Raw genomic sequence first — 24,977 nt, 5'->3', positions numbered from 1 at the left:
CCCTTAGCAAGTTATTTACATAGGTGTCATGTTGATTTTTTATGTGCATGATGAGCTTTACTCTCAGGTTATGTCTGAGCACTGGCACAGCCTAACCAGAGCTCCAGCTCTCTCTGCTCTACACCATATCTAATAGCTTGACTCAAGCCTGACCAAGTTATACATTCTACCTATCCTCCAAGTTACAGTCGGCATCAGAAGACCTACTTAGGCCATTTTTGCTGTGCTTCTGAGTCATAGATCTGGTGGATTATGACTGAGTATGGATTGCAGTAAGCCACATGAAAGTGGGTCTTTTTCCTACACTGATGTGACTCTTGCAGCATTTTCTTTGCTCTACAAGCTGAGTATAAAGAATTCCTGTGCTATGTGTCCAGCAGAGCCCTGATGCTCCAGAAGTGCTGTAACTAAAATAAGCGTTTTCCTACAAAGTACAAACCAATTATAATTTTTTTTTTATATCAGACTGTTTAGCTGGATTTGCTGTGGAGAAACTTTTCTGCCTTTATTAAGCTTACACTGATGATATGCTCAGTCTGTTCTCATTAGAGGGGAAATAAACAGGACAGCTTGTAAATCTTGTCAACTCTGAAGTTTGCATAAGTTTGAAAATGAGCATTTAGGTTATAAATTCAAGGGGGTAAGGGAAGCACAGTAATCATTTAGTGTACAGGATTGTGATTCATGTCTAAAGTTGCTCGGAATGACACTAATAAGAATTTATTTACTTGTTTTAAGACTGCTTTTATATAAAGCTCTTTATAACATTCCTATGACATTAGCAAATCCAAGGCTACAAACACAGGTGTTTGAACAGAGATACTTGTTACCAGCCCCTGAAATACCATTGTGTGATACTAACACTGCATTGCACATAAGGGCTCTCTCTCAGCAGTGTTTTCAGCAGCAGCAGAGACAGATGGGTGCCCTGTCAGAGTTACTGGGACATCAGTGCCTTTCACTGAGGGATCAGAGGATGAAGGGACATGGTGGCACTTGTGATAGCCTGAGGAAAAAATGGCACCAAGCACCCTGAGGAAAATGGGCGCATGTGGGTATGATGACTTACCCATGTTACACCCTAAAGCTCTAGAAACACCCAAAAAAGCATTGGAGGTGTCTTTGTTTACTTCTGAATGTCAAGCTTGCTGTGGGTTTTGCACATGACTTCAAGGAAAATACTATTTGCTATCTTGTCTTACTTGAGAATGTGTGAAATGTCAATGCTCAATGTCATATTCTATGATGACAATTTTTAGTTCAGTGCTGGGTGTAAAAAAGTTTCCAAAAGCATGGAATGTGATCATAAGGTGAAAAACACAGGGAGTAAGACCCTGGTTGTATGTGAAAATTGGAAAGATTGGCAACATGTGGCTGCTGCCTTATGCAGTCCTTCAGTCTTGGCTTGCAGCAGCCGTTCATCACAGTGGCTCTTGGCACATCCTTCACAGGTCCAGCAGTAGTGACCAATTGCTCAGCAGTTTTGCAGAATTGCTTAAATGATCAGACCAAACAGTTTCTCTGGTGACCCAAGCCTGAGTTTGTGCCCCCATGAAGGGGCAGAGCCTGTGTGTTAACTCCCAGCACCACTTGCCATTGCTTTTGCTAGCAGCCTGCTCTGTGAACAGCTGCTGGAGTACAAAAGGCCACAGGGAAGTGTCTCAGATTTGCCCTAGTCCTGTCACACTCCAAGTCACTGGAACATGTCCAAGTGCATGGTAAACTACAGGCAGTCTCTGCAGAACAGCCTGTGCAGTTGACTTTAAGTGAAACGTGAATCATCTCAGTCCTAAATTATTTTAATCCAATCAATCATCTGTTGAAGGGTGTAAAGAGACAGCAAAACCAAGAGAATGGCTGCCAAGTGGAGGATACAGGACACAAATAAATCTGCTAGGATGAGATGAAATATGAACTAATAATGATTTATTCCAAATGCCGCAGGGGTTACAGTGTGGAACCGCTTGTAGAGATATTCAGATGAGATGAATTTTGTAGGCTTCCCCCTGTATGATTTTTATAGACATAGCAGAGGTGAAGGAAGGCAAAGCTGTTAGCTACACAGAAAGTACACACAAGGGTTTTGAAGTGCTCACAAAGAATTTCTTCCTAATTAATATATGCTTTACAAGTCTCTTGTAAGTAGATGAGCATGAACAGCTGTAGTTCTTTTTATAGATACAAACTAATCTCTAATACATGTTGGAGTTGAAGGATACAGAGAACAACATACTGGGGATTCGTAAATCTCTTCTAGCCATGGAAGTATTCTTTTTATACCCTCTAAAAGTGGAAGGGAATGCAGAAGAGTGCAGAGTGCAGTCCTGAAGAGTACTGCTTGGAACAAAATCATGACTGGAGCAAAGGATCTAGCTATTAGTGACATATATCATACACTCCTTGTTAACACATCAAAGAGCAAGTGTGAGTTACACCTATTTTATTGACAGATTCAGTCTTTTGTGACCCATATGAAACAGGCAGCATTTGCTAATGTTTCTTCCCATCTTTCAGTAGTGTCAATGGCCTTCATGACAAAGAAAGAATTACATGTTTCGTGCTTTTAAATATTTTTTAAAAGCCTCAGCAATAAGTTGTAATAGAACCCCTTAGACTTGAGGAACATCTTTGAACACATTTCCTGTTTGAAGATGTTTTCTCTCTTCTTTCTCCTTATTGCTAGCTGTATGTATTATCAGTTTAATATTCTCCTCTGCTGGGTGACAATATCCTGTTGTGGTAGGTGAAGAGAGAGCCTGTAACAGCTCCTTTCCATCTCTGATGACTACGATTTCATTTACATAAAAACACTGTAGATTTTGAACAGTATGTTTCTTTTGGCAGTTTATTACCAGCCTGAATGCCTCACTTTTTTTCATGATTAACATTTTGTCTGCTGCAGAAGTCATTATCACATTCATTTTTAGTTTTAATAATCTTCCTTTTAATAAACCACAGTTTGACCTAAGTTTCCAGTGGTTTACTTCAAAACAATGCTCTAGTCCTTCTGGAACCCACTGCTTTTTCCCCTCAAAATAATAAGTTAATTACATTTTTATTGATTTTATGGCTTTTCCTGATGTGATATAGGGAAGAATTGATTTACTTAGGACAAAAAATGCCTTGCTGGGTTCCCTCCATTATTGCAACCAAAGGAAAAACTGCTGGAGGGCCTAAGGGGAAGAACTGTTTCAACAGTGCTTTGTGCCCTGTTCTTTCTGGCTCAGCCCCACTTTGGACTGAGTACTATGAATTGCAAATGAATTTTGTTCGCTTCTTCTTATGCACTAGGAGGGACAAACAGGGAAAAGCTGAAAGTCACTAGTGATAGAACTCTTTCCCTTTCCTTTCAGGGGAAAGAAGTACAATCTCATTGATTTAGTCACTGTGGAAGAAAACAGTCAGCTATACAAATGCTGCTGTTTAGAGAAGGGGAAAATGAAAATGCCAAAGTGGGGATGATGTGAATTCCATACATCTCTGGAACAACTATTTTTGGGGAACTGAACTTTCTCCTCTCAATATTTACTTTAGAAAAGCCCATCAAAGAGCGAACGACTTTGAAATATCAGAAATCAGATGTATTGACTTACCCATAAGACATTTCAGTACAAACATTGCTTTGTATTCTGGATTCTTCTCATGAAACCTGCTAAAGGAAAGTCAGAAGGAACTTCATAATAATCTCCTATAGCTCTGTGGAAGTTAGCTGAAAATGGATTAAAATCATCTCTTAAGCCACTGTTGGAAAAGAAGTTAAGTATGGAAAGGACCATAGCCTTTTCCTCAAGTGTTATTCCTTTCTCTCTCCCTGTCTCAGAAATTAAAATAAAGATATGAGACTGCAAATTACTGCTAAAGTGCATTGCCTTTCATTGGATTGTAGAAGAAAATGGGGGGAAATGTGTCATTAATGAGAGAAGGGGGCACTGACTGTGTAATTAAGTTTAGATTTGGTTGAGAAACTTTACAATAATGAAGAAAACATCTTCAGGAAGTAATGTACATATTTCCCTCCAAATTTCTCAGCTTTAGATCTGTAATAGCTTTGAAGTTAATACATTAAGTGAACAAAGCCAGTTTTGAATATTATACTTCCCTCTCAGGTTAATCCTAGAAGGTTTCTAGGTAAGGTCTGTGCAGTGGTGGGAATGTATGTGAGCAGAGTACAATCCAAATGAAAGAAATTTTTTCATGAACTGCATAAAGAAGAAATATTAAAATTACATTGTGACTCAGAGCAAGATCTGATCCACTGGAGAGAGTTCTGATGCTGAAAAGATCAATTCTCATGTTTTTATCCTTGCTTGTCTTGTGCTGTGTCTTTGTAGGAGCATTTCAGACCAATCTAGGAAGGTATTCTGCATTCAGCCAGTCCACAGCTGTTCCAGAGCTGTTGGCTAAGGTGATATTCTGGCTTGCACTACTCACTCAACTGCTGGACTTCTTGTTCTGCTTGTGACTGCTGGATTTAGGGTAGAGGAAACCAGAGTTGTATCTAGAAGGCAGCTCTGCTCCTTGGACACTGCTGCATGTTATTGTAATACTGGGTATCTTGGCTGAAGGTGGTCTCTGGTGAGACTGTCCTTTTCTTTGTCCAATACTGTTCCAGCTCTCACTTTTCTAAAGGATGCAAAGATTTACAAGAAATGGACAACACAAGCATCTACAAAGAGATTCCATTAAATCATCTATTAAAAATGACATATATTTAGCACTTTGCTACTCCCCATGGCTGACTGAAAAGCAAACTTAAATGATGGAGGGAAAAGTAGATCTGAACATTTTTTTAATATTTTATTAATGACTTATGAAAAAAAAAACAACCCACCTGTTAAACAAGCTAATGTACTAAAGCATTAAAGACTTTTCATTTGCTACTTAAGTGCTGGTCTACTTTGAAGAGAGACAGGCTAATGACAGCACATTCAACTATGAACAGAAATACTGTGAATATGCTCAGGCAGCCTATGAAATCAACTGGGTAAAGAGTTTCTCCATAAAGAGGGACTACTTAGGGTCATTGGGCAAGAGGTAATGTAAAATATAGTGTTAACAGCATGGATAATTTGGAGGGGGAAGCAAACTACATAATGAGGCAAAAATTTAGGGAAAGATTAGCTAGCATTTTTTGACAATAAGCAGCATTAGCTGTCACTTGCGCAGTACCAAAAAATCAGTTAGGATGAGGCTCACAATAGCTCATATGGATCATTGCTAATAATAAAGAGACAATTTAGGGTGATTGTATTACAATGGGGTTAGTGCTGCCTTGTTTTCATCTGTCAGCTCTTTGCTTTTATTTCCATGTCTGCTGAGAATTAAGACAAGTTGACTCACTTGTGAGAGATGTCTGATATTTTTACCCATGTGCTATAGCTGTGTTAGATGAAGAAGAAACAGACACTTATACAACACATGACATCCTACTGAACAGGTGACATGGCATATTTCAAAAACTGACCTTGATTTCCTCCAAGCTGCATGTTTTGGATGTTTGCTGCAACCCAAAACAGAGAACATTAAATAGTTAACAACATCACTTGGTACAGCAGTTCTTGCCAGGACTAAGGCTGTCTCAGAGGTATGAGCCATCAGAATGGCTGTCTCAGCTTAGCATATACACCATTAATATAAACATAGCACAGAGTTAATGCTTGCATGCTCCATGAAGGAAATCACAGACCTCATTATAGGACTTAGTAAATTCAAGAAAATATTCAGATTCCTTGAAGAAGAATCCTGTAATACCTATGTTCAGCTTCTGCTCAGTTCAGCAGTGGTCTACCCTTTGTGGTCATGTTTTCTGCGTTGTTCTGGGAATATTGTGTAATTTTTGCATCTCAAAAACAACTTAATTTGTGCTCAGGGACTGGGATTGTCATTAGTTTTTGTTGCCAAATATTAAAATAATAGTTCTTACAGTAGGTGTAGCCATGTACTCTGTGGCATTCAATTCCACCATCAATATGTCATCACCATCTACAGCTGTCTGAAAAATGAACACAGATAAAACAGATGTAAATGGCATAAAGGTATGTCACAATATAAGACATATGCAAAATGCATAGGGGGAAAAAAAGAGGACAGCAAAGGACTGACTGAAAAGCAGTGATGTATTAAAGATAGCCTTGTCTTTTACATCTTACCATATTTGTTCATTTGGTAACAAATGGTGGGACAACCAAGCTCAATCAAGTAATTTGGACAGCAAAAGACAAATATTACTAAATACACACTTAAAACCAAACAGGAGACAACTCTCCATTCAGATGTTAAGTTCTCTAAAACAGCAGCAGAAATGCAATGAAGACAGCTGAATAATGAACCAGGGTGGGAATAAAAAGCTGATGACCTTTTACAGCCTGTAAGTCATTACTCATTGTGTTAACTCATAGGTTATCCACATCTTCATGGCAGGAACCTTCATGATTAATTATGGTACAATGTGCAGATTTGTAACTTGTCAGTTGTTAGAGAACTTAGGTATTACACAGTCTATTACCTTCCCACAATTCCCAGAATCCTGGCTTGTCAGTTTGGCTCTTATGTCACTAGTCTGAGTTGTGTCTTTATCTGTTTCGTAGGAAATTTGTCTTCTGGCAAGTCTGGAGAACATACTGGGTGTATCAGTTTCTGTTTCAGTACAGCCCTAAAATTAATACAGCAAAAACATTTACTCTAGATCCTTTAGACTTTCATCCAGTTTGCCCCAGACAAACCTAGACAGAAATCATAAAAGAGACAGGCATTGTATAAAAGACATTTCACAAAAGTTCTGCCATATATAATTTCATAAAATGTCTGCTTATAAGAAGTACAAATAAAACTATCAACTCTTTTGCATCTAAAATTCAGCTTACTTTTTTTTTCCTCCACGGGGTACACTGCAAAATTTGAAAGAAAATAGTGTTTCATTAAAATCTATTGTTTAAACTTCTCTGATGCCTCTTGTAGCTCCAAGGAAAAAGTGTTTCCACAGAACTGCCCACTTTGGAAGCACAGGTGTAACCTGTGGCTTCCAACCTCAGTAACCCCCTGTTACTGAGGGAGTTTTTTTTTTTAATAATCAAGATTTGCAGTGTAAGTGATGCAATATAAAGATATTCCTTTTCTATTAGCCAGTTTTAAAACCATCCACCTGACTGGAGGCTACCAGCCAGAAGTATTTCATCGTGATTGGACTGAGAAGTCAAAAGAACAGAGAGGGCAAAGAAATTGAAATGTCATTGTTAAAAACAGCTGTCAGAATTCAATGCTTGGCTGGACTAGATAGAATTATTATCCTGACTGTGAAAAAGTATTGCCAAGAAATTTTTTTCTTTTCAGTTATTTGGAAATTTAGTTTGAAATTACTGCAATGAAAAAACTAATATGCCTATTTAGTTAGTAATATGACTTTGAGTTACAGAGGGGAGCCTGGATGACAAATACTTGCCCTGTGTTCAGCTGCTGTGTAAAACATTTGTTTCCACTTAGATTGGCAGCAACAAGCTGTTGAGGTCTTCTGTGAGAAAGATTCTGTAATGGATTTACTGATTTGTCTAAATCTGATGATTAATGTTTCCAAATACATCCCATTTTCAGAAAGCATTATCTATTTCCTTACAAACTTGCTTTCACTAGAGAACTATTTTCTGACTAGCAGTTTCTTTTTTCTGTGTCCAGACTGCAGATCTGTGGTGAGAAAAGTACAACCCAAAAGTACGATCAGACTTTCAACAGAGCTCTATGCTACCTTTATTGGTACTTATAGGTAAGGCTTTATAAAGCCTTACCTATCAGTAACACTTTACTTTCTAAAATTCCTGTTGTTCCGTCTTTCCACTCTTCCTGCAGTGTCACCAACCACCAAGAAGAAAATTATCTACATTCTGCTTTTACATGTAGCCTTCTGTCTTTAATTTTGCTTTGTCCCTCCACTTTCTCTGGAGTTTTTCTAACAAGCACCATAATGCATTTCATCTTAAGAATCTACCACTTGGAAGGACTCTATATGAAGATGAATTGCTTGGCAATTAAAAATGGGCGTATGGGAAGTGTCTCCCTTACTGATTCACTGTCAGAGAGAGAAGACAGTCTCCTTTTTCCTTTCTGCAGCCCACTTATCTCAGAAGACTGGCTGGTTACGGTCGCTCGTCTGGAGGAGTGGTAACTGCTGGAGGACCGTGAGTCTTTAGGAGAAACTCTCAGTAGGGGTCCAAGGCAAGGAACATATGTTGCAATGGCTCTTCTAATGGATAAGAGGTAGAACCAGTCAGATTATTTTTCTGTTAGCACAAAAATTCAATCATCATAAACAATGCATTTATTCAGAGAGATGAACTAATGCTGCATGGACTGGAAAATTACTGGGTACAAAAAGAGTTTTCCAGATATCAGATATCTCATATACAATCACCCTGCAAGATCACTTATTCACAGTGTTCTGCAGAACTCAAATTTATTGCTTGGCAGGGATAAGGGCATTAAAATATAACTTTGGAACTGAAGGGAGCTATTAAAACAATGTTTTATCTGCTTTCAGCTTAATCAGGGCAAAAATAAAATTCTGTCCCTTTAAACTCAACCTCGCAGAAGTACTACATAATGAATTATTTTAATCTTCCCCTAAGCAGCTATTCTAACTCCTCTTACACATCTGTTTGCTGGCTATCTGTAGAGTTGTACAGAATGTGCATTTATAATACTGTATTACTTTGCTCATGTGCAGTAATAGGAAACTCTGGCCTAGCTTTCCTCTTCCTTCCCCAGGAAGATGTTCTTGCCCACCTCTTCTCTATTTAGTTCCTTTGTAGGTGGTGAAACAACAGCCTGTCTGTGGCATTGCTGCCATCTGTCAAATTTCCCTGCCTGCATCTGAACTTGGAGTGGCAATGACCCTTCATTTTACCTGTCAGAGGAAATACTACCTGAAATATGAAAGCCTTGAGAAACATGAAGAAGATTCACAAAATAGGGAAGAGGTGGTTTGGCTCACTGTATTTCCTCTCTCACTGGCCTGGTTAATGTAACAAAGTGCTATTTGCAACACTGCCCAATGTCTGCCTCTCATGAAGACAGTTAAAAACGTGTGGTGCTTTCCTTTGAGATGGAAAGGTTTCCATCTTTTATCATGCAATCGGTAAATACAGATCAGTATCCATAAACATCTCTAACTACCATCTGTTCAGGAGTTTGTTCCAAGTACAAATTCCACTGACATTTCTATGGCATTGAGGAGTGTTCCTGGGGAGGGCAAGGCTGTCCTACAGAGTTAAAATGAGCAGGTGAAGGAGAGTTCAGGTACTAGACTTAAAGGTGACAAATTTACTCTCAGATTTTCTTTGCTATATTAAACATAGCTTCTAAGAGTGAACTTACCTGTATTTGGGGTGAGTGATGGCGTAAATGATGGGGTTATGGATGACAGAAGCTTTGGCAATCACAGCTGGTATGGAGTTCATGAAGGGTGTTAGGACGTGGGAATACCTAGAGTAATGCAAACACATCATATATTTACTACTGAGTTCTGCATTGTCTATGCAGTTATACAGTGGCAAGACAGACTTTAAGGCTCTAAAGAGAGTTAAAGAGGAGTTCTGTACCAAAACAGCGAGAGAACAAATTCTACATAATTTGCCTGTAAAGATCACTATCAGTCTAATTGGATTTCTGGGGGCTTCTCTGGCAGTACTTCACTACTATGATTCAGGATTGTGGTAATTCCCATGTTGTTTAACCTAGGGACAATGTGAGCCTTTAAGAAGGCCTTACCATCCTGGTGATGAAGTTTCTCATCATACTATGGGAATATATACGCTCTGTGATGATGTGGAAATGGTTTGCCAATTGCAGTATAAGAACCATTTTGTCAGCTGCCTGTTGAGATGCCATTTCACCTCTTATGGCTTTGCCCTGATAAAGATAAGGATGTTCTCTATGTGCAGTATTTAACATGGCTTCTCCTGATCATTCTTTAAACATTGATTAGAGTTATAAATCTTCACATATTCTGGATAACATACAGTGTGACCTTAATGGAATGGAGATTTTGACCCTGAGCTGAGACAATTCTTTGGGTAAGGCTGATGGGGAGTTCAGCTAACAGAAACAGACAGTGGCAAACCCTTCTGTTTAAGGTAATAATTCCTGTGTTTAAACTAATAATTCCCAGAAAATGCAAACTGTAGACCAAAAATATTAGTGAGCATGACTGTGTGCTAGCTCACTATTGCCCATTCAAAATATTTTCTAAAGTAATTAAGGTTCTTCCTTCTTTTTCATATGTTGCTCTGTCATATGAGTTGTCTTTAGTCCAAGACTATAGCCACAGACTCCATGTGTGCCTCCCATATGTGGCATGCAGTGAGATTTTATCTGAGTCCCTTGCAATAAAATTTCACAGAAGATATCCAGGCTTGGTTAACCTGAAAAATCCCAGTGGGATTGCCTAAAACAAATAGCCCAGAAATGGAAAAAAACCAATGTTGCTCCTCAGATATCTTTATAAGGAAAATTCAAAAATATTAACTTCTAACATACTGCATAATTACAAAATTGTTCATTTGTTCAGATTTTTGAGAGTGTGAGACATGGAGCAGAAGTCAAGTTCAAGAGGTATTTGATCCTCCAAAGGCAGATGCTGAATCGTATGCAACAGCGCAACAGTTCTACATAGGGGTTTGCTGTAACAAAAAAATGAATATACTTTTGTAGATTAAAGAAGTAGAAGGGGGAAAAAAAGAGAATCAGCCCCTGGGAGGATCTTTTTGGAGTGCTTTATTTAGCATTTTGGTGCTAAATAACATTCAGATAGTTCAAATGTCCCAGCATAGAGAATGCATTCAGAAATCTTCAGCATGGCAGTTTATGTTGCCTGTAATAATATTCTTGTTTTCTTTCTCTCTTTTTCTTTTTTTAAAAATTTTCTTAAAGTCAAACTAAGAAAAAAATCAGTCAGCATGTGCCCCATTGGTTAAATATCACTCCTAAATATTTGAATGTTTTGGACATGCTTCAGAGGTCAAACGTGACAAGTAGTTTTGACTTTCATCTGTCTTTTACAGTTGCACATCTTTTGCTTTCACTGAATATTGCTTTACTGATACATTTATAATTACCCAGCAAAGGCTACCAGAGCAACAACGGAGTATGGTGACCAGGAAATGACAAAAAACAAGATGACAATCAGTGCAATTTTGGCCATCTTCCACTCATTTTTCATCCTCTGATACTGTTTCTGGAACTCTCTATTCCCACGTTTGCATCCAAATGTCTGAATAGACCTAGGGAAAATAAACATACATAGCAGAGGTAGGGAAGTGAGCAAATAGCTTCATGAAGTGGGACAACAATTACTCTTCTGCTACTTTAGGCTAAAACTCATGCAGTTTTATTGCACATTAATGCAAGAACATGACCCATGCTTCCCAATATGATGCACTTCATTTGCACTAATCAATGACAAAATCCATATGTACTTCAATGAAAAAAAAACAGGAGAAAAGTACCAAAAGATTTTCCACGTAAAGTAGCTATTCAAGCCAATTGAATAATGCTGAGTTAAAGGCACTTAGAGGAGTCTTTGCTTCCCTGGGTCTGTTTGGCTACCTTGCTGTCACTTTGAGCTTCTGAGCTGTGACCAGATCTACTGGGATCTATGAGACTGGTACCCACAGATGGCACATGGAGTGGCAGGCTTCCCTTTACATTTAAAGAAATAGCTTTTTGTTTCAGAGTCCTGCTATTAAATCTTTAATCTCCTTTTTTATTTAAATTTATAGTTCAATTCCATCTATTTTTCTGTGAAATAGTTATTGATACACTGTCATTAGGTGTTTCTGAGGGCCCTTTTGTTTTTATTCTGGTTAATTTCTGTACCCTTTCCCATGTCATCAGAAAATACACTGATAAGCTCAGGCCTAAATTCAGGAATGGTCCTCCTAAGAATCATGTCTTAGCATGTTGACTATTGACAGAATTCTCGTTTGGTTTTCTGTTTCAGTTGTACTTACAAAATAAATGTGAGAAACGTGTCCCAATTTTCTTCTGTTCTTTCTTTCTTTCTTTGTTTTAAGAAAACAGTCACTTAAGCACAAGGATAAAAATTTAGGACTCTTGGCTACTTACTTGTTGGCCTTCTTGATAGCCTCAAAGATAGAGACATAGCTGTATATGATAGCAATCAAAGGAATGAAAAAGACAAAGCAGAAAAGCAGCATCGTGTAGGCACGAACTGATGGTGTGAAAGTCATGTAGTCCCAGGAACAGGAAGTCAGCAAACCCTCAGGAACATATGCACCTAGAAAGGAAGATGGGAGAAGGTATAAACCATGAAGTGAATGTTATTCTCAGTGCAGAAGTTAGAGAAGATACTCAGAATAACATGGGATTCTCTGGAAGGGAAAAAAAGGGTTTAAAAGGATAAACAATTCTTCATGTAAAGAACTTTTATATTTCCTTTTATTTTGTTTCCCTATTGTATTTATGCTTAGCAGTCTAAGGCTTCAGAAAACTGAGTAATTTTGCTTCAGTCTTAAATGTTGTTTAAAACTCATCATAGTCAAATGGAATCTCTTCAAATACTTATTTGGGTCTGGGACCAGACCTGTATTGTTTTTAAATATCTCCATTTCCTATCAAATTGCTTTCTTCCTAAGGAGTCAAACCAATTGCTCTAGGTATGACTTTTCTAAGCATGTGCAGATACAAGAAATTTACTGGGCAAAAGAGAAAGATTTATTGTGTAGACCAAATGATTTTGTCATGAAGTAAAGCTGAGAAGTTAAAAAAACCCAAAAAAACCCCAAACAAAGAAACAAACAAAAAAACCCCCCAAAACAAACAAACAAAAAACCACCCCAAAACATACCTAATGCTTTGCCTGAAATAAAATGTATTAAGTTTAAAGGAACTGTTTCAAACTGTCAAGTAAATAAATTGGCAATAGCAGTGTTTTTTTACTTTGGAATTTTAATTTTAACTGTTTACGCTGATATTTTCTGTTCCGCTCTTAAAAATATTGCACCAGATGTTCTCAAATGCATCTAATTACAGTGTGAGAGTTCATACTGTGGGCACTATTACAATCTAATTACAAGATAATAACACCCTTCAAGCAATTATTCCACCTTCTTCAACTGAAAATCTATAATCTAAGGCTATATTGTCATTTTGTTATTCTAACAGCTCCTCACTCAACTAAAGACTGCTTCTGTCAGTATTGCAGTTTGCCTGCTTAAGCATGCTTCATGTTTAGGGGGACCAGAATGGCAAAAATATGACAATAACAAAACTCTGCTGAAATTCTGCTCAGCACCTGAGTTGGTTGTTGCATCCTTTACTAGTCAAACATGCCTATGTTCTCACCTAAGTTGGCAGACACATTCTCTTCTGGAATTAGGAAGCATAATGGTGGGCTGGGGTTTCGAATGATGAGTTCATTATTAGTGACTGCAACTGGTGACTCTCAGGAAATAACGGTAGTGAGGCAGATTTCAGTGAGGAAGAATAACAGAAACTCGCTTTGTCACAAATTCCAATGATCAAGGTGCTGTATGAATGTTCCAATTTCCATGTGTAACATTCACATTTACAAAAGCATTTTAGTTACTGCTAAACGCCATGCTTATTGGAAGCCAGTGACAACACCAATGAGTGAATGGAGAATGTGGGCAACACCAAGAGCAATTTGTCCATCAAGAACACAGTCAAGACTTACTGAAGATCTCCTGGCACAAATGCTCAGATTCTTTTATGTGAATGAAAAGAATTAGATTGACAGTGCTGTCTTAGCACTTTCGGGGAGGAAGATTCATCAGAAATAACACAAATACATTTATTTAACTTATATAATGTTAAATTTGATTCAATGGAAGTAGACATGGGGTGATGAGCAGGAACATTCCTCATAAATTTTGGCCATGAATTTATCTGCTGTCTTTATGCAGCAAGTAATGTGCTTAAGGAAAAGTGCCACTGTCATATAATATGCTGTAATGCCCACTGCGTTCTTTTCTTTTGATTAGAGACTTTCAGTTTCAACATGTATTTCATCTCTTTTTTTTCAAATTGGTCTACTCAAGCCTCATATGTGAGGTATTAATTCAACCCTCTTCTGTACCTTTAACTAGTCTTTAATCCAAGACTATGAGGGCAAAAAAGTTTTATTCCAATTCACTTACTCCATCCAAAGAAGGGTGGGAGACTCCAAGCCAAAGAGTACAGCCAGACTCCAACCAGGATTATTAGGGCCTTCTTCTTTGACGTCACTCCAACAGAAGCCAGAGGTTTAGTGATGACAAAATATCTGTCCAAGGCAATCACCATCAAAGTGATCATAGATGTAATGCCAAAAAGAGCTCCGCAGAAGGCATACAGCTCACAGCCTTGCAATGAAGATGACAGAAGTAGCAGTGAAATTAATCTACCCATGCTAATTATTTCTAGGAGAGTTCAAGTCTGTGTTTCTTAATGTCTTCTGGAATTTGTAAAGCAGTGAAAGTTGAGTTTTCCTCTAGTTATAATGCTACTTCAAAGCTGCTGTCTTCCTAATTACATTATCCATGGAGACAACTTCACAGATTTTGTTTGCTTCAATTGCTGGAGACAGTGATACTTAACATATTTTCACTCATTGTTTTCTGGTGTTTCTAGTAGGATAATTTCAGCAGTCCATTAATATCTCATTTAACTCCAGTTTTACTGCAGTTCCCATAGAGCAGCTGTTTTGCTTAACAATGGGATATAGTTACTTTGATACTGTTCATATCTCAAGGGCAGCAAAGCTGAAGTAAATATGAATACATTAATGAGTAATTTAGCTGAAGTAAATATCCAGACTATGAATACATGAATGAGTGATTTTAATTGTTCAAACAACCTAATGATTAAAAGCAGTGGTTTGGATTAGCTTTAGCCTGTATGCAAATGAGCACTTAATGGAAGTGAAATAAAAATATGCTTTTGGTCATCAGAGATCAAAATAGCGATTTTACTTCTGTGAGTTTCCTTTCTGTCAGTACCTGTTCAAGAGGCAAAGACTGGTCTTCCTCTTAGAACAGTTATATTGGAAGAATGAAAGCACCCTCATTCCACATTTTCTTACTACACAGAAAGTGTAAAACTTCTGCTGTGAAAAATCAGATTTTCCAGGCTTTCTTGCCTCAGCATGCCAGGTGCAAGTCCCAGAGCAGGTTATTTAACAAGGTTTTTAAGCTGGTGTGCTGAGGGGGAGTGCTTCTTTGTCAGAGGACTCCGACAGTAACTAAGTCATGAGGTGATTGGGGAAGAGCACTGGCAAGAAGATTAGTACTGTGCCTCATGTTGCCAGTGATGCCTTTGTATCTGTCTCATTAATGCAATTTTCCTCTCCTGATAGCAGTGTATTTATTACACACAGACACAAATATTCAAAGAAATGTTTGCGTCAACACTAAAACAATGTTAAGAGATGTTCTCAATGTTCTCAATATCGCAAGAGTACCTGAGGGTAGATAGATGAACTGCCACTATGGTAAGAACAAACATAGTGAAATTTTAGAAAGAATATATACAAACCTTTCTCACCAAAAATCCAGTGTTTGTAGAGGCTGCTGGTGAAAAAAACTGGAGACTGTGTAATGGACATCAGGAAGTCACTAATAGCTAGATTGATGATGAGTATGTTGGCTGGAGTCTGAAGGCTCCTACTCCTACAGAGATCAGAAGAAATGTTGCTAAACACTGCTGCACTGTTAATTATGCTGTTACTCCTTCCTGTGAGCTCACAAATCCCAAGAAACACTCCATGGTAAGCTAAAGCAGAGTGCTTCTTGTTTCTCTCATGAAGGAACACAAGCAAGGCCCAGTTTTACACCCTTCTACTCCTGTGCATTTTACAGGATTGCTTTGATAACCAGCTCAGTGATGGGGATAAATCACACTGTTCTTTAAATATTCTAACCAGTGCCCTGCATGTCCACAATTAGCAGGAAGTTAGAGTTGGTGTACAATATGGATGTCTGGATCTGGGCTCTGTTAAGCAGGAGAAGGGGCATGCATTTTCCACTGCTGGTAAGATCAACAGTGGCTTCCTAATCAGGGATTAAGCAAACTCACTATGAACCACATCAAGCCCTTTGCTTTACATCAGTTCTTCTCTGTGACACTCATTTCACTTACCCAGACTCTGTCTTCAAAGGAGCAATAAGCAGCCTTCAGTGTATTCTGCCTGCTCTTGTTATTCATAATATTAAAGTACCATGTTTTAAAGGGTACACATAAAAACTCAACCAAGAGCTCTTCACTTTGGGGCTCAGTGTAACTACTTAGCTCCTTTTTCAATTTCAGTCTTAGGCATAATAGAAAAATAGGTGAATAAACCATGGTTTTTTGCACTGGTCCAGAATCAATCAAACCCTTTCTGTCAATTTAGGAGCAAGGAGGTATTATTAGTAGGTGCTTATGGGTTATGTGTATTTGTTTGTAGTCTGCAAAGTCACTGAACACATTTCTATTTCAGGCAGCTGGTCTCTTATGGTTTGTCATTACCTGAGGCTGCTTTGTAAGCACCTAAATGTTTTCTGAATTTTTGATGTACTCATTACTTAGCTATCAGTATCCCTTTCTTTCTGTCTTTATATCACCTTCAAATGAAGACAAGCTGTGTCCTGAAGTGGAAGTGCCATAACTGGATTTCCTGTATGGGACCATCCAAAGAGCTAAGCTGGCTCATGTACTTCATCCTCGCACATCTGATCTGCATGCCAACACCTTTTCTCTTCTTAAGGCCGCTGCCATTCTCACTTAAGCATGCCATTCTACTCTGAATGAACGTGCTGAAACCTACTGCCCATAAAAACAGGCTTGAGACCAAGACAACTTCCATCCACACTCTAGTGATCTAAGTTAACACAGCCAAATCATCCTATAATTTGTTGCTGTTATTTTGGTTTATTACATTTGTGCCTAAAGACCAATCACATAGAAATTCACTGGCTTGAACATCATGTCAGTGTGATAAATCAGACACAGAATGAGGGGTGAACAGGAATGGTGAGCATATGACACTGTTGTCAGAGATCCAATTTCCCTCAGATACAAAAGTTGGAATGTGGCTTTAGTTAAAAGGAAACAAGCCAAGTGTTGGAAAATGTGAAAAAAATGAGACATGGCCACTAATGAACAGGGTGGGGGAGAAAGAAACTGACTAATAAGAAACAGGAGGAAGGAAACATCTAAAATAGAACAGATTTGTGAGGTACAGAGGTGCAAACCAGCCCATCAGTTCAATGCAGACACAGTTAGCCAGTAGAAAAAAATTCACTGTAACATTTCTGCTTTGGCTGTATTTCCATAGCTTGGAATATCTGAGTGGTTCTCTGCAATCTTGCTAACAATTTTGCTATGGCTGTGGTTAATGGGAAGAAGTCAGAGGGAAATGGCAGGTTGCCACCCTTTTCCTACAGCAGTGTCTCTTGGTACATTTTACTTTGCCAGTGAAGAAGTCCGACAGTATTCCTGGACTGTGTTTGCAGTGCACAGGATACAGCTTAAGTTCATACATTTGACTATTTAAAAAAACATTCAAAAGAAAGGTACCTGCAGAAAGCATAGAAGACCAGGAAATTTCCCAGAGTTCCTGTAATCCCCACTATAAGGATGACAACTCCAATTGTATAGTGGGCATGATCTGGGACATCCACTGTGGGAAAGGCACGAGGAACATCTTGCACTGTCATCTTCTGTGGAGCAAATAAGAGGTCATCGGTATACTGCCAAACTTTTCTGAACAAGCTGGCGCGTGCTTCTCTAGAAGGGAAAATGGTCAAGAATGCAAAAAGACAACAAGCAAAAAAAGTCAGAATAAATTCAAATTCCATCTACTGTTGAATATCTTTGGGGCATAAATATGCCATCAACACTGCAAAGGGCAAAGGGTGTGTGCTTACTGTCAATTCAGAATTTTGGTAAAGAAAAGCAACCTATTCTCTCCCAGAAGAAAAATAAGGATATAAAGGAGAAAAAGAGACAGGAAGGGACCTGTCTATTTTGCATCTGATATCAGGTAAATGCAGTATTTAACAAGAAGTAAGCTTCCTATAGATTTAATTTCAGGAAAGTTTCTGTACCTGTGAAGTACAATTTCAATTGTCCTCTGACATCACGGCTAGTCTTCTCTAAGTAGAAATGTTCTATGGATAAACATAGTCATTTACTCCTTTAGCAGTATGGCCACTTCATTTTTCCCACTGAATAACAGTGCAATTTGAGCTGCCCTCAAGAGCTGATTACCAAAAGCCTGGCAGCTTGAACAAGAGTCTTTTGGAAACTAAATTAAGGATCAGAAAAACTAAACCACAAATCCTTTCTACCTTATGCCTGGTTTCCACACCAGTTCTGGTTTTGGTCTGCGTGATTCAAGGTATTTTGCTCTCTGGGAAGTATTTCATAAACTGCTTGATTGAAGCATTTCTGTCTTAATCAGTTAATAACTCACAGCAGAATTCAGCAGCCAAGTCTGAATATTGCAGTGTTGGAAATGAGTATTTTTGGACAATAGAGGTGGACATTACTTCTGAATACATCTGTGAGGTCAGGCTGAGGTTATTACAGGGAGTGTGGATTTAAAACCAATGTGCCAGTAGCAAGAGGTGAACCCCATGAGTGCCTGGGATTCTGGATGAGATTGCTTTGTATGCTGAAGATCTGCCCACAGCAATCCTCAACCACCAGAGCACACTCCCTGGGTTTCTACATTAGCAGCAATGAAATGCTGGACAAATACTCTGATCTTAGAGAAAGGAAATGTAGTTCTGGCTGTTACTGTAATTGGAGCAAAATTTTAAGTTTGATACACTAACTGAATGACAGTATCACAGCATTTATGGTTCGGGTTCCTGCAGCAAAGTGGAAGTTGGCATAACATCATTAACATCAATGGGCATTTTGCCCAGCTAGAAATTGCTGTGCTCAACATGCTGCCAGTAAACTAACTAACAAAAATAATCCCATGCTAATAGGAAGTGGATAGGGAGAGTCTGAGATAAAACTCTTTCATGTAAACAAGATCAGGTGTTCTTTGGTTTGGGTTGGTTTTATTTCTCCTTAGTCTTGTGGCTAGAACATTTTTAAACAGCTGTTCTGCAGAGAGTTAATTATGATTATTAGCGGAATGGAGATTTCTGAATGGAGATGTCTCATGCTTTTTTCCCCTGTAGCTATCCATTTAATCAGAACTAGATCAATGTAATAGAAATGAAGCAACTAAAGGAGCTTGTTTTGGCTACAAAGAATAGATTAAAGTGGCTTTAATGTGAATTAAATTTGTGGAGCACTAAGGACAAGGAAAAATTTGAAAGATAAATATAAATACACAGAGAAATTGCAAGAGAGGCAAAATTGTTTAAGGGAAAATAAAAGACTTTAAAATCACTTATTCATTAATGAAACAAGTTCAGAATCAATACAAGTGCCAAGTCTGAGAAAAATAAAAGAATAATATTTATACTGGAGCAGTGCTAGGGCATATATTATAAAAATACATATATGATCAGGAAAAGGTGTGTGGCAAAAGGAATAAATTCACATCTTCGGGTGGACTTCATGTAGGCCTTGGATTTTTACCAGAGGATACAACTTGGCTGTTCTCTAAGAGATAAAAATAAATTATTTTAAAAAAAGTAGTTTCACTATTTTCACTGAGAATACAATTATTATTTTTTACATCAAAGAAAGGTACTAGTTGATCGAGAAGGCATTAGATAAGGCCTAAGGACTTCAAATCCATCACTAAGTTGCATACCTACACACAGCTTCCATAGTAGAAGACAAAAATATGTGCCTGTATCAAGTCTAGCCCTGTGTCTTCTGCAGGAATCAAAAGAAAGAACAGGGAGAAAAAGATAGTGCTTGAGAAAATTAGGTCAGCAGGATAATCAAGAAATCAGATAATTCCCAAAGCCTTTCTCTATTTAGTTTCTCCAGTGCATTAGCCCTGTTTATTCTGTCTTCTATTATCATCACACAGTACAAGTACTTGGTTGTCAGGGGAGAATAAAAATCCCCCTGTTGCAATCCATATTGTAGCACTTGTCCTTTGAGAATACTCTGAACAGCTACTTCAATTGCAGTGATAATACACAGCAGTGTTGCCTTGCATGTCTTCTGTTCAGCCTTCTTTCTATAAACACCTCGTAATGAAGATATTTGGACTGGGACTGGCACTATTTAACATCTTGTTGGCAATATGGACAGTGGGATCGAGGGCACTCTCAGCAGCTTTGCTGATGACACCCAGCTGTGTGGTGCAGTCAGCATGCTGGAGGGGAGAGATTCCATCCTGGAGAGAGACCTGGACAGGCTTGGGAGGTCACACCATGCAGAACTCATGACCTTCAACAAGGCCATGTGCAAGGTCCTCCCTGTGGGTCAGGACAATCCCAAGCGCAAATCCAGGCTGGGTGAAAAAAGGATGGGGAGCAGCCCTGGGGAGAGGGTCTTGGGGTGTTCATAGGATCATAGAATGGTTTAGGTCAGAAGGGACCTTAGAAAACCTTCAGTTCCAACACCCCTGCCATGGGCAGGGACACCTTCCACGGGCAGGGACACCTTCCACTATCCCAGGTTACTCAGAGCCCCATCCAGCCTCACCTTGAACACTCCCCAGGATGGGGCATCCACAGCTCTGGGCAATGTGTTCCAGAGCCTCACATCCTCACAGTAAGAAATTTCTTCCTAATATCTAGTCTAAACCTACCCTCTTTCAGTTTGAACACATTACCCCTTGTCCTACCACTATGTCCCTGTAAAATTTCCCCATCAAATTCTCTTGTAGTCTTTTCAGGTACTGGAAGGCTGTTCTAAGGTCTCCTCAAAGCTATCTCTTCCCCAGGCTCAACAAACCCAACTCTCTCAACCTTTAGTCAAGATTAAAAGCAGGTTTTATAACTTTGTTTGGGTGTGTATGAAAAGAGGCCTTTTGGTAGAGCTTTGTAAGAATTCATGTTTTGAAGCTCTGGAAGGCATATCATTTATTATTTATCTACATTATAGTTTTGCAGAATCAATTTGAGAAGTGCCAGACTGGTTCAAACAAGCATCCCTGACAAAACACCAGCCTGCCTTTAGCCAGGGCTGGGCATTTCATAGATACCAAATGTGCATAATAAACAGTGATGTGGGAATTTAATTTTAAGAAGAGTCTTAATAATTGCTTGTACCCTGAAACAGTGTTATTATCCATTGTAAAGGAAAATCTTACTCCTCCATGAATTTTAATCCTCCATATATAGTTATAATCCTTTGCTAAATTTTACTTTGTCATTTGCCTCAAGAGATGCAGAGTCAAGTTATGGAGTTGCTCTTTGTCAGTGTGTTTCTTTCTGGCAGGTTTAAGTGTGTTCTTGTGGAAGCACTAGAGGGAAGCAGCTAGGTTTAATGAAGTTTGCCTTCTTAAAATGCTCAGTTTTCCCTAAAGGAATGTTTGTCTACCACCTCCAACAAAACAGCTAAAACAGAATTGTGATTTCAGTTGTCTTACAGTAAACTTGCCCGAGACTTACAAACTTGAGATGCTTTCTAGGAGTTTGGAGAAAAGCAAGTGTTTTATAGATAAGTATGTCTAAATCCTTGCTGCAGCACAATATGGAGCCTCATTATTCTATATTTATGACTTGCTGCCACAGCTGCTTGCAAGGGAGGCAGAATTCTTCCTTGAGGGACAATCTGAGGAACCAGCTTCTTTAGGAAGAGACAGACTAAGGCTTGGTGCAAGCAGAGAAGGAGTAAATATTAATCAGCCATGGGGCAGATTCATTAAGGCACATAGGGCAGAACTTGTATTTCACTATAAAGTTTGTCAAGATGTTCCAAGACACTAATCTGAGGACAGTTGAAAGGATAAAGGAACTCCTTTGCAATCCAACCAAAACCATGATTCCTAAGTGATTTGTCCAGGTTACAAAGAAGTCTAGATCAGATATTAAACCCAAGAATATTTGATGCATGTATCTGTTTTGTCTTGGGAATCCATTTATCATACATTTTCCCAAAGAGAATGTTTTCTAAATAGTTACTTCATAATTAATTAAATAAAAAACCCCACATGAACCAAAGCAGCTAACTTCTGAATAGCTTCTAGTTGAAGATACACCATTTTTGAAAGTCCAACACACATCCCCATAAGAAAAGTATTTCCGTGTTAGTAATAAAAGGACAACATTCCAAGAACAGAATTCAACTATTACTGAGAAAAAAACATCTGTTCTTTTTCAGAGTGAGGAAATAAAATCATATCACTTAAGTGCCGTTCACTTGGAGATGTTTATTTCTGAAATCCTACTAAAGCTAACAGTGATGGTAGGAGCAAGGCCATGCAAGCAAATACTCATAAGTAAATAAAATCTGATATAGCCCACTCCTCACAGACTCACAATGGCAAGAGTATAAGATCAGGTTTAGTTATAGCTACAGGGAAAGAAGAAATCCTCATAAGGGCATTTGAACATATTTCAGTGCTGATTCTGATCAATTGATTTGTATGACATCAATTCTAAAGTCAGGAGCAAGCAGAAAAAACTATGTCAAAGACATTTTTTCAGCTACTTCTGCCTGAATATGGCAGAAGGATTCTATCTAATTTGATGTAAAACAAGACAACAAAAAGGGGAAGAAAATAGGAGTGCTATGTGGTTGCTTTTATGAATTCATTTAACTTCAAACTGTAGGCACTGGTTTTGCAGGAAGAACGTTAAAATAGAAGAGAACCCAGTTCCAAAACAGTGTAAGTTTTGGCAGTCCAAAGTGAACTTTGGCAATGTAACAAGTTTCTTTGTTCCTAATTTTCCTACAAATGCAGGTAAGGAAGCCACTCATTTACACAGTATGACTTAGACAACCAATGATAGTGTTAGGCCTTTTACATTACAACAAATTACATAATTTAGCAAAACTATCTGACCAGAAACATGTAATTTCCTGGGGTTCCTTGTGTGCTGTTTGTACTGGCTACCTACAAGAGGCCTCAAACAACTGATAGCACTTCTTTTCCTTTCCAGGTCCTTTCTCTGATTTCTGAGCTTGCCTCTGTGGGCACTTGCCCTGTGATGACAGGCAGCACAGAGAGGAGTGTAATCCCCCTCAATTATGGTTTCAGCAGGGTGACGCTAACTGCTAAGCCCTCTTTCCAGTAGACAGCAGGGCTTTCCATAGATGATGCTTGCCCTGTTGAGCAATTTGGATAGCAGATTTTGTATCCTGTCTTCCGGATTTAATCTCAGCCACAAGCAGCACACACTGCTTTCACTCCTGAAACTCTCTTAAGCCAGTCTTTGTGTCAAGTTAAAATGCAAAATTTTGGTGATACAGACACTTGACCTAGGGAAAGGGACAGCTAATGAGATTGTTCAGCAGAACATGGAAAAAATCAATTTTTAATTTTCCAGTGTAAATCATTGTGTCCCCAGAATCCCTTTCCATTTTGCCATGCACTCTACAGTCCCTTTTCTCCCTCCCTGCTATGTTCTGCTATCCTTTTTCACATGTTATCCATCTCATTTAGTTTTTCAAGTGCCTTGGCTCAGGAAACTTCCTTGTTTATTTTTCTGTAATATACTGCAGATATCCAGGTTTTATTAAAAAATGGATTTTAAAAACTTGAAAAATTAGGTTGGTTTGTGTTTTCATTATAAAATATTAAACAGACTTTAGTAAAAACAGCACATTAACAGAACCTGTAGTCCAACTAATATTCTAAGAGACAAAGCCAGGAAGAGGACTTTTGAACTCATTTGGTTCAGGTATGTGGGGTGGGACAGAGAAAATTTTTAGCGAACCCAAAAAATTCCATCTTGAAGTGTCATCACAACAGATTCTCACTTTCACACTTGCAAGGAAAATGTCTTTCTCTTTAGTATATAAAAACTCAAAAAGAGCTTTGATAGGACTTACCTGAGAAAACCTTCCAAAAAACTTTCTTGAGTAACTGCACATAACTCTTTTAACATTTACATAAGCACTCCACTGCACTTACAGATTATTAAAGAAATGATGGGGATTTCCGCCCTGAATAACAACACAAGAGAGCATTGTGTTTGAACTGCTAAACAGCACTTGAATGTACAAGAACATCTTGTTTTGATAGTTTGCAACATATTTGATGCACTTTGCCATTAGACATTCCTGCCTGTCTTCTGCCCATACAGCTCTGCTGAAAAACACTGCTTGTACAGCCCTTTCTGCATTAAATAAATAGTTAAAGGAATAAAAATAAGATTTAAAAGGTTTTGTTATGTCATTATTGCATTACAGCATAAAACATGTACATGCTCCTTAACTGTCCATTTACAGTCCTATAAATGCCAGCCTTGCCAGAGATCTAGATGCCACAGCTTTGAGTGACAGAAAACACTTACTGTTGGGGCTCTGAGAAGCAGATCCATCCGTGTGTAGGCATTGGCTTCCGAGTCATTCCATGCACTGAGGGACTCCACAGTTCTGCTGCTCTTGGTGTCCTCGGAGGGAAAACAGAACCCCTTCTGAATGGGCTGATTATTCAGGTGAACAAAATCTAAGCAAAAACCAAGAAAGAAGAGCTGTCCTCTGAATTTAAGTCAGCCACTTTACCTTTGTATGTGTGAAGCAGGTTACTGGATTCTTTGGAATGGTGTGAGATCCAGTGCAGAGTTCCTCACTAGAGCTTCAGATTGCTTCAGTCCATCATCAGCTCAGCAAAGGGCAGCAGCAGCGGCTTCCATTTAAATACAGGAGAGGGCAGAGTCTGCACATGCCCAGTTTGCAGCTTATTCCATCTGATTCCAGCTTCACATTAATGACAGTATAAAACTGATGCTCACTTAAAAGTGCTGGTACCTGGTTTTTACCTTTGACCAATTTATGTCTGAATTGTAATGCTATTCCCACACTATCTGTTATGAAGACAAAGAAGTTAAAAGGTGGAATTCAATCTGTCTTAAGTATATAGTTCTTTTTCACCATATTGGTGAGTTAGTTTTTTT

At 38.5% G+C, this 24,977-nt stretch overlaps 2 protein-coding genes across 4 annotated transcripts in view; one reads left to right on the top strand and one right to left on the bottom strand.

The window, feature by feature from the left end:
• Nucleotides 1-24,977, top strand: part of WAPL (WAPL cohesin release factor) — a 134,630-nt gene that overhangs the window by 9,238 nt on the left and 100,415 nt on the right. The gene's annotated exons all lie outside the window — the stretch shown is intronic.
• Nucleotides 1,801-24,681, bottom strand: OPN4 (opsin 4). Of its 2 annotated transcripts, XM_071438704.1 has the most exons (13): nt 24,586-24,681; nt 24,375-24,473; nt 17,563-17,705; nt 15,541-15,674; nt 14,166-14,369; nt 12,112-12,283; nt 11,103-11,267; nt 9,364-9,471; nt 8,053-8,233; nt 6,506-6,652; nt 5,924-5,992; nt 5,465-5,500; nt 1,801-4,623 (listed from the first exon to the last, which is right to left on the bottom strand). In XM_071438704.1, exons 2-13 carry the CDS (start codon nt 24,399-24,401, stop codon nt 4,432-4,434), a joined length of 1,578 nt encoding a protein of 525 aa, XP_071294805.1. In that variant the 5' UTR covers nt 24,402-24,473; nt 24,586-24,681; the 3' UTR covers nt 1,801-4,431. The 2 variants fall into 2 exon arrangements, with proteins under 2 accessions (XP_071294805.1, XP_071294804.1); XM_071438703.1 differs by lacking the exons at nt 24,375-24,473; nt 24,586-24,681 and having other exon boundaries at nt 17,563-17,956.

Source organism: Agelaius tricolor, unplaced genomic scaffold (genome assembly GCF_023055355.1).
Source record: "Agelaius tricolor isolate 1412-34295 unplaced genomic scaffold, bAgeTri1.0.p SCAF_13, whole genome shotgun sequence".
Taxonomy (NCBI): Eukaryota; Metazoa; Chordata; class Aves; order Passeriformes; family Icteridae; genus Agelaius; species Agelaius tricolor.
This window is presented reverse-complemented; position numbering and strand designations above follow the sequence as displayed.

Bases quoted from the DNA above. Each gene is read 5' to 3' on its own strand.
- OPN4 (XM_071438703.1), bottom strand. From the start codon at position 17,843: ATGGAATTTGAATTTATTCTGACTTTTTTTGCTTGTTGTCTTTTTGCA. The intron at 14,370-15,540 runs GTTTGTATATAT...CTTCATTGCAAG, and splicing joins CTGGATTTTTGGTGAGAAAG to GCTGTGAGCTGTATGCCTTC. The intron at 9,472-11,102 runs GTAATTATAAAT...GCATTACTCTAG, and splicing joins GCTCTGGTAGCCTTTGCTGG to GTATTCCCACGTCCTAACAC.